Genomic DNA, 14,798 nt, shown 5'->3' with positions numbered 1-14,798 from the left:
TTCATTTATTTATTGAGAAAAATGATCCAAAATGACATGTATTGGAAAAAGTATGTCAACCTTTGATTTCAGCAACTGGTGTGACCACCCCCCCCCCCCCCCCCCCCGTACAGTACTAACTTCAGCCAATTCAGCCAGATATTTCCAGTAACTGTTGATCAGTCCTGCACATTGGCTTGGAGGAATTTTAGGCCATCCCTCCTTACGAAACTGCTTCAACTCTAGGATGTTGGTGGGCTTCCTTGCATGAATTGCTTGCTTCCGGTCCTTCCACAACATTTCTCTAGGAGCAAGGTCAGGACTATGACTCGGCCATTCCAAGACGTGGAATTTCTTCTGCTTTAACTATTCTTTGGTCGACTGACTTGTGTGTTTAAGTTTGTTGCCTTGCTGCATGAGCCACTTTCTCTTGAGCTTCAATTCATGGATAGATACAGTGATATTTTCCTGTAGAATTTGCCGGAACAATTCAAAATTCATACTTCCATCAATGATGGTAAGCCATCCTGGTCCCAAGGTAGCAATGCAGGCCCAGACCATGACACTGCCCCCAGCCATGTTTCACAGATGGATGAGGGCCTTATGCTGGAACACAGTGTTTGATTTTTGCCAAACAACATTTCTCATTTAAGCCAAAAAGTTCTGATTTGGACTCATCCGTCCATAGAACATTGTTCCAATCGCCTTCTGGCTTATCCATGTGGTCTTTAGCAAACTTTAGATGGGCAGCAATGTTCTTCTTGGAGAGTAGTGGCTTTCTCCTTCCAATCCTACCATGCATACCATTGTTGTTCAGTGTTTGCCTGATGGTAGACTCATGAACACTGACATTAACGCTGACACTGACAGTAAGAGAGGCCAGTAGTTCCTTTGATGTTACTCAGGTTCTTTGTGGCCTCCTGGAATATTACACGCCTTGCTCTTGGAGTGATTTTTGTTGGTCGACCACTCCTGGGAAGAGGAACAACTGTGTTGTGTTTCCTCCATTTATACTATACCATCTGCCTGACTGGATTGGTGGAGCCCAAACTCTTTAGAAATTGTTTTGTATCCTTTTCCAGCCTGGTAAACACCAACAACTTTTTTTTTTCCCCTGAGGTCCTCAGAAATCCCCTTTGATCGAGGGATGGCAAACTTCCAAAAACTTGTGTGGTAAAGATCAGACTTTGATAGTGAAGACCCAGGTTTATGTTCTTCAAGTAGGGCAGTGTCTCCCACACTCACACCTGATTATCATCTCATTGACTGAAACACCTGACTCTAATTTCCCCTTTAACTGAGCTGATAATCCTGGAAGCTCATGTACTTTTTCCAACAAATTTCTCAATAAATGAATGAACAAGTATAATGTTTTTTGTTTATTTATTTAATTGGGTTCTCTTTATCTAGTTTTAGGACATGGGTGAAGATCTGATTACATTTTAGGTCATAATTATTAGAAACAGGGAAGTTCTAAAGGGTTCACAAACTGTCCAGCACCATTGTAGATAGTTCAAATATAATACTTTTGTAGTAAGCAAAGTTATCTTTTACAGTAATATAAAATTAATTATGACTACTATTTTGAAAAGAACAAAAGCAATGTTGCAATTTTTGCAACAATGATGGATATGGGAATAAAAATATTGAATGAATACAAATTGAGTAATGGAAACCATCCAACGATTGTTATTGAAATAATATTTCAGATATTTCAAATCGCTTGTGTTTAATATTTCAGATATGATTATTCCCATTCTAAAAGTTGATTTCATATTCTAGTTGCAGCTAGAATTCTCTCAATCAGAAAAATGCAAGTTGGAGAAGGACCTTGGATACTTACAGAATGAATTGCAAGTCACTGATATTCTGAAGAAACAAGTGGAAGATTACAAACAAAGCATAAGTTGTATCCAAGAGAATCACCAAGCTGTGCTTAAAAATGTACAGGAAAAGGTATGTAATTTCACCAAATCGGAGACCACTATACCTGGACATAAAAACACAAACTGATAAGATTTGCTTATAGAATACAGGAAATACTCATAAAGTCAAATCCCATTATATTAGCACATGAGGATGAATAATTTTCAGACAAAATTAACTTATATTTAGATAAACATTAACAACCATCCTGTATTACCAACATTCTCAAATTTGGAATATTTATATAACAAGTTTATAACCTTATAGAACATAGAATAGTACAGCTCAGTACAGGCCCTTCAGCCCACAATGTTGTGCCGACCCTCAAACCCTGCCTCCCATATAAGCCCCCACCTTAGATTCCTCCATATACCTGTCTAGTAGTCTCTTAAACTTCACAGGTGTATCTGCCTCCACCACTGACTCAGGCAGTGCATTCCACGCACCAACCACTCTCTGAGTAAAGAACCTTCCTCTAATATACCCCTTGAACTTCCCACCCCTTACCTTAAAGCCATGTCCTCTTGTATTGAGCAGTGGTGCCCTGGGGAAGAGGCGCTGGCTATCCACTCTATCTATTCCTCTTATTATCTTGTACACCTCTATCATGTCTCCTCTCATCCTCCTTCTCTCCAAAGAGTAAAGCCCTAGCTCCCTTAATCTCTGATCATAATGCATACTTTAACTTATACAGTATATAAGATGAGCTGAAGAATGACCCAACTCCTTCCTATCCAAAATATAAATAAATTCAACATCACATCATGTTCTTGTGTTTCATGAATGCACTTTCATGAATAATGTGCTTTCTGTTAACCCATGGCGGCTCTTTTATCTGATCTACTTTTACAATTTGAAAAATTCTGTCTTGAAATTCACCGAACATTTTTTTTGTCCCTAAGTGCTGGTCTAACGTAAATTCTGCTCTTGCTTTGTTTTTATCAAACGTTACTTGTTTCCTGAAAAACGTTTTGTACATATTTACCTAGCTAAAATTTTGATCAGTTTCCTGTCATTTATAAATACTGCATTTTATTTTGTTAGCACGAAGCTGAGTTGCAGACGTACCAAGAGAAAATGGTTGGAATGAAACAACAGCTTACTGCGAAAGAGGTGGAAATCAACAATCTAAAGAGTGCTAAAGAAGCAGCAAATACTGTCTTAAAGGATGACAACTGCAAGGTAAAATTTCTCAACAATGGCTTTTGTGCTTATTCCCATGTTAACACTTGTCTGGCTATAACTTAATGACTGTTTGGATGTGTCATATGGGCAAGAAATTTTATGTTGCACCTAGGTGGTGTGTTGATGCTGTCTAGAAATTTCTGTGGTAATATGCTCAATGGCTGCAAGTGGACTGGGAGGACTGCTCAGCCAAATAAAGATGGGCACAAAACAGCTTCCATCACATCCAGTAGATAGTGATGAGAAGAGACAAGACAAAATGGGAAACAGAACTCAACTCGGAATATTAGACCATAAGAAGAAGCAGAATTAGACCAATTGGACCATCAAGTCTGCTCTGCCATTCCATCATGGCTGATTTATTGTCCCTCCTAAGCCCAATCCCCTGTCTTTTCCCCATAAGTTTTGAGATATTGTGATTAATAAAAGCCAATCCAGGCAGGGGAATTGCACAGTAAATGTAGGGCAGAGAACTGGGGATTGAGGAGTGCAAGCCTACAAGTCACTGATTATAGACCAAGTCATGGGTTGTAAGAGCAGAGAAGTCATTCTAGCGCTGTATAAGTTTGTTTTGGCCATGGCTCGAGTCCAATTCTAATCACCACATTAAGGAAGATCATGATTTGTGTGAGATAGGATGCAGAAGAGAGTTGTAAGGTTGTTGCCAGGGCTGGAGAATTACAGTTAACAGGAGAGACTGTCCAGGTGAAGAAAAGAAATAACAAGAGTAGTCAATTTGTACCTCCAAGCTTACTCCACTGTTTGTAGAATCGTAGAGTTGCACAGCTTAGAAACAGGCCATTCACCCCATGAGAATTTTTTTAAGCTACAATGAGATCTCTTTTCATTCTATCGACCCTGAGAATACAGTTCCATTCTACTCCATCTCCCAGATGGTACATTGGCCATCAGAGGAAACAATCAAGTGAATTTTCATTGCAATCCCTCTGTGACCAGTGCCTCCTTTCTTGGGTAAGGAGATCAAACTATTCATGGTACTTCAGGTACAGTCTCCCCAGTTGCAATAAGACTTTACTCCTGTATCCAATCCTACAGTCATTAGTCTAACATACTGTATATCTTCTTATTCATGTGTGCATGTTGGCCTTCAATGACATGTAACATCACATCTGGATGTTTGAATATCAATACTACCTAGTCTTTCAGCATTTAATAAATATTCCACTTTTCTAGTATAGGCTGAAGTTCTTTGTTTTGGAACAAAGGAGACAGAGCAGTGATTCGATTAATGTATATAAAATGTACGAGAGGCCTTGACGTGATCAATAGATGGATTAAGCAGTCCTTTGGGGTCTATGTGTCGGTTGATTAATAGAAGGATAAGGGGGTTGAGAAAAATAATATTTAACTCCAAGTGCTGGGAAATCTAGAAACCACTACCTAAAAATGGTGCTGGTTACAGAAATACTTACATACTTAAAAGACACCTGGATAACCAGTCAAAGTCGTAATCTGTAGACCAATGAACCAAAAGGTGGAAACTGGGATTAACCTAACTTCAGTCCTGACCAGTATGGACATAATGAGCTGAAGAAATACCTTCCGTGCCATAACTTCCTATCATTCTGTGAATGAAAAACTCTGTGTATCTCATCTTGTTATCTGCTCTCTATCTTTTTCATGATGTGGCTTCTCTTTGTCCTGATTCACCTGTGTGAAGTATCTTTAGGTATTGATTGTAGAATTTGTCTTTACAGGGTAATTTTAACAATCACAAGACAGCATCTTGCTCTTTTTTTTGTTTGCATTGCCAGTTCCAGGCATGTTCTTCCCTAGTGATAGATGCATTATTTTCATTAGTTTTGTGCTGAGAATGTAATTTCCAGATTGCACTATTTCTTCATATATAATTTATAGGAATGTTAATTTTACATGCAAATAAGACATAAAAATTACTTCAGTCTTATTAATTTTAATGCTAATGTCTGATTGAAGACCATGAGACTTTCCCCATTCCAACCTTCCCATTTTTATCATCTGGCTATCAACAATAGATCTGGCCTCTTCAAAAGAAATCTTTCAGTGATCAAATTCCTCCTGGTCTTGTTCTGAGAGCATGTGAACACTAACTGCCTAACCTGCACTAAATTCTGCCTAGAGCACACAGTTTAGAACAGGCGTGTTATATTGAAATATTATGTCATCTTTGTGGGTATCATTGTGAGGTCTGGAGTGGAGCTTTTCTAAAGTGATCTATTAAGGTGGTGTAAATGGTTAGTAAATTTTTTTTGGAAAAATGTAAGTTTCTGAAACTAATATTATAGTTTACTGATGGCAATTTCCTTAGGTGGAGGAATTGCAAAAATCTGTGGCAAAGCTGAAAAGAGACAAGGATTGTGCTCAGAGTAAACTACTGCTCTGGATGAAAAGCTGTAAACAACTTGAGCATGAGAAAGAATCACTGAAGAAGCACATTCAACAACAAGAAGAACTGCTCACCAAGCTCCAGAATAGCCAGAAACCAGGTAAAGGGGTGCAGCTGGATCCTATATTTGAATTTGAGAGGAAAAGTAATTCAAGTTCAACACATCTATGTTCTTTAAATGATGCATTTACAAGCCCCATCTTTTATTTTGTCCCCATTGGCATTTAAATCCTTTGGTTTGGTGAGCAATGCCATTAGTATTTTTGAAAATAAAGTTCCAGTGATGAACATTGAATGCAAGGTTGAGCTACAGTTGAATACTTCTCATCAGTATTTCCCAAGGAAGAGAACTGAGCCAAATTTATGGTAAATGATGAAGCAGGTATGTAATGATAATGTCATAGTAGTTAAAGGACATGGTAGAAAACTGAAGTGCAATATTTATCTGATCTGAGAGGAAGGTCAGAATTGTGATACTCCAGGCTTCCTTTAATCGGGGACAGGAGGGCAGAACCTAGGACTTCCTTCATCAATAATAGGTAGCAAAGTAGATGTAACAATTATAGTTAACCTGTTTAACATTGGCAGTGGGGAAATAGTGAGTCATAGTTAAACTAGATTTACTGAAAACTAAGCCACATTTGATCAACCTTACCACTAAGTTGATTTGTTTTTAGATGAGGTTTTAGAGAGTGGATGAGAGATGTGCTGCTCATGTATACCCTAATATACAAAGAAGTATGTTATGTATGCATGATGGCAAGATTGAAAATTATGGAATATGGGCAAAGAGTGGAGTGATAAATTAGTTTAAACTACAGTTCCTTCAAAGAACTGTTACAAATTCCATAGAATAATTTATCAGTACTAATATGAATAAAAATATTTTTTCAGCACAAAGAATTCCAAAGTGATTTCCCAAGATCCAGTTATAAATAAGTCATAGAAACCATTTAGATGTTTCCCTTATTTATTCACATTTGATCTGTCATTCTTGTGCCAGTACACTTCCCCAAACAATTCTTAAAGCCAGATTTCCATATGTATTTATTTGTGCATTATCATAAATAGAATTTTATTCAGCATAATGTGTATAGTGCCTATACTACTTACTGAATGGTAAAATGCAACAAAATAACATAAAAGGATTAGTAAAATCGAAATCACTTGTTATTAAGCTGAATTAGCCTAGTCTATGCAAAGATTTCACAGGTTCATTTTAATGCCTTAATCTTTACTATATTATTAGGTACAAATTCACGGATAGACGAATTAAATGCCGAGATGGAGGAATTAAAAGACACGTTAGAGGAAAAAACAAAAGAAGCTGATGAAAATATGGAGAAATATTGGAACCTGATCAAAAGCACACACAAATTGGAGGAAGAAAATGAATTGTTGAAGGGTAGGGTTGCCTTGCTGAACAATAAATTGCAACAGCCATATTCTGAGAATGAGGAAAGTGTGGCAGAACAGCCAGCGGCTGCTACATCAGAAGCAGCTGTTCCTAAAGAGCCTGAAAGGATGTCCCCTGCTCAGTCCAACAATCAGCAAACACGTCTAAAATCACCAGATGTAAGCAGTATATCAGGACTTGGCAGGGATGCCCCTATGAAATTGAGTGTGAGCAAAAGGCATAAAAGGTCTCCAGATGGACAATTTAAACACACGACTAAAAGATTTAGAGGAGCTGAGTCCAAAAAAGAGGAAAATGAAACGAAACCAGAAACTGTTCAGAATATTTTAAAGAAGAGCAGATGTGGTGAAGCACAAGATGCAATTTCATGTGACCCAGATAAAGTTATAATGGGTGAGTTTTTATGTATAAATGTGTACTAATATCAAAGGATAAAAATAAAAAAAATCTGCCTTAAAAGTGGCAACATTTAGGACTGTGGTTCTCTAGAACGCTAAAAAAATTTTGTACTATTTAATTAACTATTTTTGCATCAGAATATTTATTTATGCTTGAAGAACACAATTTAACTGGATCGATGAAACATGTGTCCAGATATTCATACAGCACAGAAACAGGTCCTTTAGCCCAACTGATCCATGCTAATCAAGGTTCCTACCGAAGCTAGTCCCATTTGCCTGCATTTGGCACATATCCCTCTAAACCTTTCCTATCCATGCACCTGATGAAGCATGTTATAAATGATATTGCCTCAACCACTTCCTTCGACAGGTAATTCAATATATTGACCGTTCTCTGGATGAAAATGTTGTCCTTCAGGTTTCTATTAAATTTCTCCTCTTACTTTTCCTCTTCATTCTTTCCAGCTTAAGGGGTACAAAACTGGGGTGACCAAAACTAAACACAATATTCCACATGCAGCCTTACCAGTGCCTTGTGTGATTGCAACATAACATCTCAACTACTATACTCATTGCCATGACTTGAAGGCCAGCGTGCCAAGCCCACTTGTGACTCCACTTTCAGGGAACCATGTACTTCTACTCCTAAGTCCCTTTATTTGTTGACACTCCCCACAGACCTACCATTGACTGTGAAAACTCACCTTCATTGTCTTTCCAGACTGCAATGCCATTTGCCCTTTCTTAGCCCACTTACCCAGCTGATCAAGATCCATCTGTTTTTCCCTGTAACTGTCTTCACTGTCAACGACACCATCTATTTTTTGATGTCATCTGCAAACTTACTGACCACACCTTGTATATTCTTAACTATGATGAGGATGTCAAATACCAATGGGCCAAAAGTTAAAGACTAGTTTTGTCACATGTTCATGGAAACCTACAGTGAAATATATTGTTTGCTTCATTGACCAATACAGTCTCAGGATTATGTTGGGGGCAGCTGTAAGTATCACCTTGCTTCTGGCACCAACATAGTATGTCTACAACTCACTAACTATGAACCTAACTGTAAGTCTTTGTAATATGGGAGGAAACCGCTGTATCCAGAGGAAACCCATGTAGTCATGGGGAGAGAATACAATCTCCTTACAGACAGCAGTGGAAATTGAATCCTCGTTTCACAGCTGCCACTGTAAAGTGTTGCGCTAATTGCTGTGCTACCATTTCACCCCTAGCACCAACCCCTGGAGAACCCCACTAGTCATGGGCACCCAGTCTGAAAGTCAAGCTTCAACCATAATCTTAAGGTCAATTCTGTATCTGTCTCCCTGGGTCCAATGTGATCTAAGGTCTAACTGGAGTCCATATAGACCACATATACCTCCCTGCTCTCATCAACCTTTTTGGTTACTTCTACAAAAGAAAACTGTCACCCACACATGAAGCCATGTGGACCATCTCTAATCAGCTCCTGATGAAGGATCTTGGCCCAGAACATCAACTGTTTATTCACTTCCATAGATGTTGCCTGAACTGCTGAGTTCCTTCAGCATTTTGTGTGTGCTACGCTGGATTTCCAGTATCTTTTGTGTTTCTAATCAACTCTTGTCTTTCCAACTAAATATGTCTTATTCGTCAGAATCACCCTAGTTATTAGTTCTCACAGATGTTAGGTTTATAGGTCTATAGTTCCCAGGGTTTTCCTTGCCGCTCTTGAATAAAGGCATGACATTAGCTACCCTCCAGTCTTCTGACACTTTACCCATGGCTAACAATGATTCAAATATCCCAGCAAGGGTTTCCACAATTTTTTCTCTAGCTTCCCACAGTGCTTTTGGATAAACCTGATCAGGCCCTAGACACTCATCAACCTCCTTACATTTTAAGGCATCTAATGCCTCCTCAGCTCTAATATAAGTTATCCAAAAAAGATTCCCATTCAAGGTCCAAAGTCTTAAATGTTTTTTTACCCTTGATAAAAAAAACAGAAGAAATACTCAATGAGGTCCTGCCCATCTACTGCAGCTCCACACAAAGATGTCCAATTTGGTGTTTTAGGGCCCTATTCTCTCCCTTTGTTACAGTTTTCCCATTAATATACTTAATAAATCTCTTCTGTAGTTTCCTTAAACATTTCTGTCAAAACTATCTCATGCCTCCCTTTTGCCTTTATGATTTCCTTGAGTATATTCCTGAAACCTCCATACTCCTCCAGGGATTCACTTGATCCCAGTTGCCTGTACCTAATCCATGCCACCTTTCTCCTGATGAAAGCCTCAAATTTCCTTGGTCATCCAGGTTTCCTTACTCCTGTTTCACTCTAATAGGAAAATGCAGATAATGAACTCTTGAAATCTTGCTTTTTAAAAACCTTCCACTTGGCAAATGTCCATTTTTGATTGAACTACTCTAATCAACTTTCACAAGTTCTGTCTAATATAAAAATTTGACTTGCCACATTTTAGATAATAGAACTTTAGCTTGCAGACTAGTTCTGCACCTTTATATAATTTAAAACTAATAGTTTTGTGGTCACTGGTCCCAAAGTGCTTCCTCATTGACTACCCCATTTCCCAAGGGTAGGTCATGGTTTGCCTTCCTTAGTAGAGCTTTCAGTATATTACATGAGGAAATATTGATGAATACACTTAACAAATCTTACCCTATCTAAGCCCTGAGCATTATTGCAGAGCCAGTCTATATTAGGAAAGCTAAATCCCCTACTATGACAACCCCATTATACTTGCAACTTTTTACAATATCCCTGCATATTTGTTCATTTAATTTCCATTAACTATTAAGGCTCTTGTGGAACAATCCCAGCAAATTGGTCATTCCTTTATTTCTCAGCTCAACTTGTAAAGCTGCATTGCACTATCCCTCAGTAATGTAATCTCGGTCCATTGCTGTAGTGTTCTTCTTAATCAGAAATGCAACTCTTTTCCCTTTCTTGCACTTCAATCTCTCCTATAGTACTTGTACTCTGGAGCATTTAGCTGCCAGTCCTGTCCCCCTTAGCCATATTTCTGTAATGCCTATAATATCCCAGTCCAGTGTAACTATCTATGCCCTTGAGTTTTATCCAATCTCACCTGAGAGGCTTCTTGTACTGTAATTCTCTCTCAGCACTATGTAATTGTATTTCAATTTCACCATCTGAGTAAAATGAGAGACATGTTGTTCCACATGCCACTCTCCTTTTGGAACACTCCACGAAGACATGAACCATTTTCATTTTGTACAATCCGTTATTGGGCATTCACAAGACAGCACGTTAGACTGGGATGCCCGCCAATTAAGTCTCCATCCTCCTTGTTGCAATGATTCCATCCCAATCATGAATACCATTATCTCTTTAAAATATTCTTCTCTTCTTCCACCCAGCCTTTGCCACTGCACAGGTCCACTCAGCCAATCACCGATAGCCATCATGAATCCAGACTTTCAATTCAAAATTTTAATCGGAAAGTATGCAAAACAGTCTCGAGTGAATATTTGTCCACTTAATACATCCAGTATGTGTACTAGAATTTTTCAGCAATCATCTTAATAGGGAGGGATTGGCTGCAAATTTCAAAAATAATAATAGTTTTTCACAGAATTGGGCCCAAAGAAATTTTTGTGACTCAGTGTCTCAGCCTGGACGGTCCAGAATACTGATGGACACCATTGGATCCCTGTTATCGTGCATATTAGTCTGACTGGACAAAACCAACAAAACATGCATCCAGAAGATCTTTTTGTGTAGTTAGAGTTGTTAGTTATGTCCAACTTTAATGAATATTGGCAGTGGAAGAACAGAAAAGATAGGTAATACTCAGCAAGTAGTGAGGGGAAGTTATTGCTTCAATTCAGTGATCTTCTATTGGAACTGGAAAAAGCTATAAAATTAACATGTTCATGAAAGGATGGAGGACAGGAGAGAATAAATGAAAAAAAGATGCAAGGAAAAGGGGATTGGCAATGGGATATAATGTTTGGGTCAAGAGGAGAAATAAAGGAGAATATCAGAATTGAATTTCAGATTTTCTGAAATTACTGAATTTGTCATTTAGTACAGATGACAGAATGTGACTATTCATCCAACAAGTCGTCTTTCTTTGAGGTAAAATTTGTTTGGAACAATGTGGGAGGTCAAATGAAGTCAAAGGAAAGCTTTTTCTGGATAATGGGAGCTCAATATTCTATTTGCATCAATATTCTCCTTGCTGATGGTCATATCTTCTTTCAGGTTTTGTGGAAGTTCCTGCTGCATCAACTAGCCCTTACACATTGCGTAGAACTACCTTATTCAACAGTGCTAATTCCATTCTTGCAGCTCAGAGTAGAGTATCTCCAAGTGGACGTAAAGGAGTTACACAAACAAGCAAGAAGTCAGAGACAACAGCAGAAGGCAGCCATAAACACCAGGTAATAATAATCTTTTTCTTTTTTAATCTTTTTATTAGTTTTCAAGTTCATAAACATAATAACAATAGTGATATAAAGAGATTGGAATTACGTTATTGATAATAAACATATACAAGAGAAACTACAAATAGTAGAAGTGTAATAAACTTCCAGATTCTTGATATAATTAATCATGAAGAGAAAAAAATAAAAAAGAAAGAGAAAATCACAAAGAAATCCCCCCCCCAAAAAAAACAGAGCAAAACAGGGCTGAACCAATATATTAGATCGAATACATTCATTAATGTCGTCAAGTCCGCTCCTCTATTCATATATTCTAAGTTAATAAAAAGGATTTGGAAAAGCTCAAACTACATCATATGAAAATGTTGAATAAATGGCTTCCAAGTCTCTTCAAATTTAACTGAAGGATCAAAGACGACACTTCTGATTTTTTTCTAAATTTAAACATGATATAGTTTGAGAAAACCATTGAAATGTAGTAGGAGGACTGATCTCTTTCCAATTCAATAAGATGGATCTTCTGGCCATTAATGTAGCAAATGCGATCATACGACAGGCTGAAGAGGATAAAGATCTATGTTCCATCATTGGTAAACCAAACATTGCCGTAATAGGATGGGGTTGTAAATCGAAACGCAAAACTGTTGAAATGGTATCAAAGATATCTTTCCAAAATTTTTCCAAGGGAGAGCAGGACCAGAACATATGAGTCAAAGAGGCCACATCAGAGTGACATCTGTCACAAATAGGATTTATATGGGAGTAATAAGGAGCTAGTTTATCTTTAGACATGTGAGCCCTATGCACTACTTTAAATTGTATCAGCGTGTGTTTAGCACATACAGAGGAAGAGCGAACTAATTGAAAAATTTTCTCCCATTTCTCTATAGGTAGTTGAAGTTCCTTTTCCCATTTAATTTTATCAGATATACCTGACTGTATTTTCATAATTATATCTTAAATAGTTGTTATTAATCCCTTCTGATAAGGACTTAAGCCTAAGATTTTTTCTGTGATATCAGTTGGGTATGAAATCGGAAATGTAGACAGCATGGTATTTAAAAAGTTTCTTATTTGTAAATATCTAAAAAATGGGATCTGGGCAAGTTATATTTATTAGACAACCGTTCAAAAGACATGAAACAGTTATTCAAAAATAAGTCACGGAAACGTGTTATACCCTTCATTTTCCATATCAGGAAGGCTTGATCCATAACAGAGGGTTGGAGAAAAAAGTTAGATATAATAGGGCTTGATGATATAAATTTGTTCAAACCAAAAAATTTACGAAATTGGAACTATATTTGTAATGTGTGTTTAATTATTGGATTAACCATTTGTTTATTCAATTTAGAGAAAACAAAGGGCAATGAAGATCCTAAAATAGAAACTAATGAAAACCCTTGTACAGAGTAATTTTCGAGGTTTACCCATTGTGGACTTGGAATTATATCCCAATCTTGTGTACAAAATATTAAATATTGAATATTAATTGCCCAATAATAGAATCTTAAATTCAGCGATGCTAAACCACCATCTTTCAATGGAGAAACCACCATCTCCTAGGAATAAACCTAGGATTTTTATTCTGCCATATATAAGAGGAAATTTTAGAATCAATAGTATCAAAAGAAAATTTAGGAATAAAAATTGGTACCGCTTGAAATAGATAGAAAAATTTAGGTAGAATAATAATTTTAAAAGCATTGATTCGCCCAATCAGTGATAGAGACAATGGGGACCATTTAGTAAGCAATTGTTTAACCTGGCTAATTAACGGTAAAAAGTTGAGCTTGAATAAGTCCTTATGCCTCTTAGCAATTTTAACCCCCAAATAAGTAAAATAGTCAGTAATCAATCTAAAAGGTGAACATCTATAAATGGGAGCCTGCATATTTAATGGAAAAAGTTCACTCTTGCTAAGATTCAATTTATAACCAAAAAACTACTAAACTGAGCAAGCAAAGATAATACTGCCAGAATGGATTTCTGAGGGTTAGAAATATATAATAGTAAATCAGCTGCATATAGAGATAATTTATGTATCTCATTCCCACGGGTAATACCAAATATATTAGGAGAGTGACGAAGAGCAATAGCTAATGGTTCTAGGGCAGTATCGAATAATAATGGACTAAGAGGGCAACCATGGAATAACTGAAAAAAGGGAGATCGTTGATTAATGGTAAATACCGAAGCCAAAGGAGTAAGGTATATCAATTTAATCCAAGATATAAATATCGGACTAAAATTGAATTTCTCAAGTGCATTAAACAGATATGACCATTCGACTCGATCAAAAGCTTTCTCAGCGTCCAGTGAGATGACCCATTCTGGAGTTCTAGGTGAAGAAGTACAAACAATATTCATTAATCTCCTAATATTAAAGAAAGAGTAATGATTTTTAATAAATCCAGTCTGATCAACAGAAGTAATTTGAGGCAATACATTCTCCAGTCTCGTTGCCAATATTTTAGAAAAAAAATCTTAGAATCCACATTCAGCAAAGATATAGGCCTGTAAGATGCACATTCAGTAGGATCCTTATCTTTTTTAAGAATTAGGGAAATAGAAGCTCGATAAAAAGATTGTGGTAATTTACCTATAGATACTGTAGCCTCCTTAAAGATTCTACATAACCAAGGAGAAAGTATAGTAGAAAAGGATTTTAAAAATTCTACTGTATAACAGTCTAGACCAGGTACTTTACCTGAATTCATCAAGGAAATAGCATTCTTTACTTCTACTGTAACAGGTACATCTAATTTTAAACATTCATTGGGTGGTAATTTTGGAATATTCAATTTCTTTAAAAATTCGTGCATTATAGTGTAATCATCAGAAAATTCAGATTGGTATAAAGAAGTATAAAATTCTTGAAAGGATTTATTTATCTCATCATGGTCAACCATCAGAGTACCATTTTTTTTAACGAATCTTAACAACTGGCGTTTAACCAAAGCCGATTTCAGTTGATTAGCCAGTAGTTTCCGAGTTTTATCACCATGTATATAGAATTGACTCCTAGTTTTAATTAACTGATTTTCAATCGAAGATGATAGTAATAGACTATGTTCCATTTGAAGTT

The 14,798-nt window shown here is 36.9% G+C and overlaps 2 protein-coding genes across 4 annotated transcripts in view; one reads left to right on the top strand and one right to left on the bottom strand.

Annotated features, from left to right (window-relative positions):
- cenpf (centromere protein F) overlaps nucleotides 1-14,798 on the top strand; it is a 65,653-nt gene that overhangs the window by 45,510 nt on the left and 5,345 nt on the right. Inside the window, exons 15-19 of the mRNA XM_072265125.1 lie at nucleotides 1,762-1,935; nucleotides 2,950-3,087; nucleotides 5,399-5,576; nucleotides 6,726-7,286; nucleotides 11,529-11,707. Of these exons, the coding sequence (XP_072121226.1) occupies nucleotides 1,762-1,935; nucleotides 2,950-3,087; nucleotides 5,399-5,576; nucleotides 6,726-7,286; nucleotides 11,529-11,707 (1,230 nt within the window). The remainder of the gene's footprint in view (nucleotides 1-1,761; nucleotides 1,936-2,949; nucleotides 3,088-5,398; nucleotides 5,577-6,725; nucleotides 7,287-11,528; nucleotides 11,708-14,798) is intronic.
- The window catches only part of LOC140201286 (spermatogenesis-associated protein 7 homolog), a 129,429-nt gene continuing 126,424 nt past the window's right edge, over nucleotides 11,794-14,798 (bottom strand). For all 3 annotated transcript variants that reach the window (XR_011886822.1, XM_072265129.1, XM_072265130.1), the window contains one exon: nucleotides 11,794-14,051. Coding sequence is in view for 1 of the 3 variants with exons in the window: in XM_072265130.1 (XP_072121231.1) it covers nucleotides 14,019-14,051 (33 nt within the window). In the remaining 2 variants the exon portion in view is untranslated. The remainder of the gene's footprint in view (nucleotides 14,052-14,798) is intronic.

The sequence above is a fragment of the Mobula birostris genome, chromosome 8, assembly GCF_030028105.1.
Source record: "Mobula birostris isolate sMobBir1 chromosome 8, sMobBir1.hap1, whole genome shotgun sequence".
NCBI classification, from domain to species: Eukaryota; Metazoa; Chordata; class Chondrichthyes; order Myliobatiformes; family Myliobatidae; genus Mobula; species Mobula birostris.
This window is presented reverse-complemented; position numbering and strand designations above follow the sequence as displayed.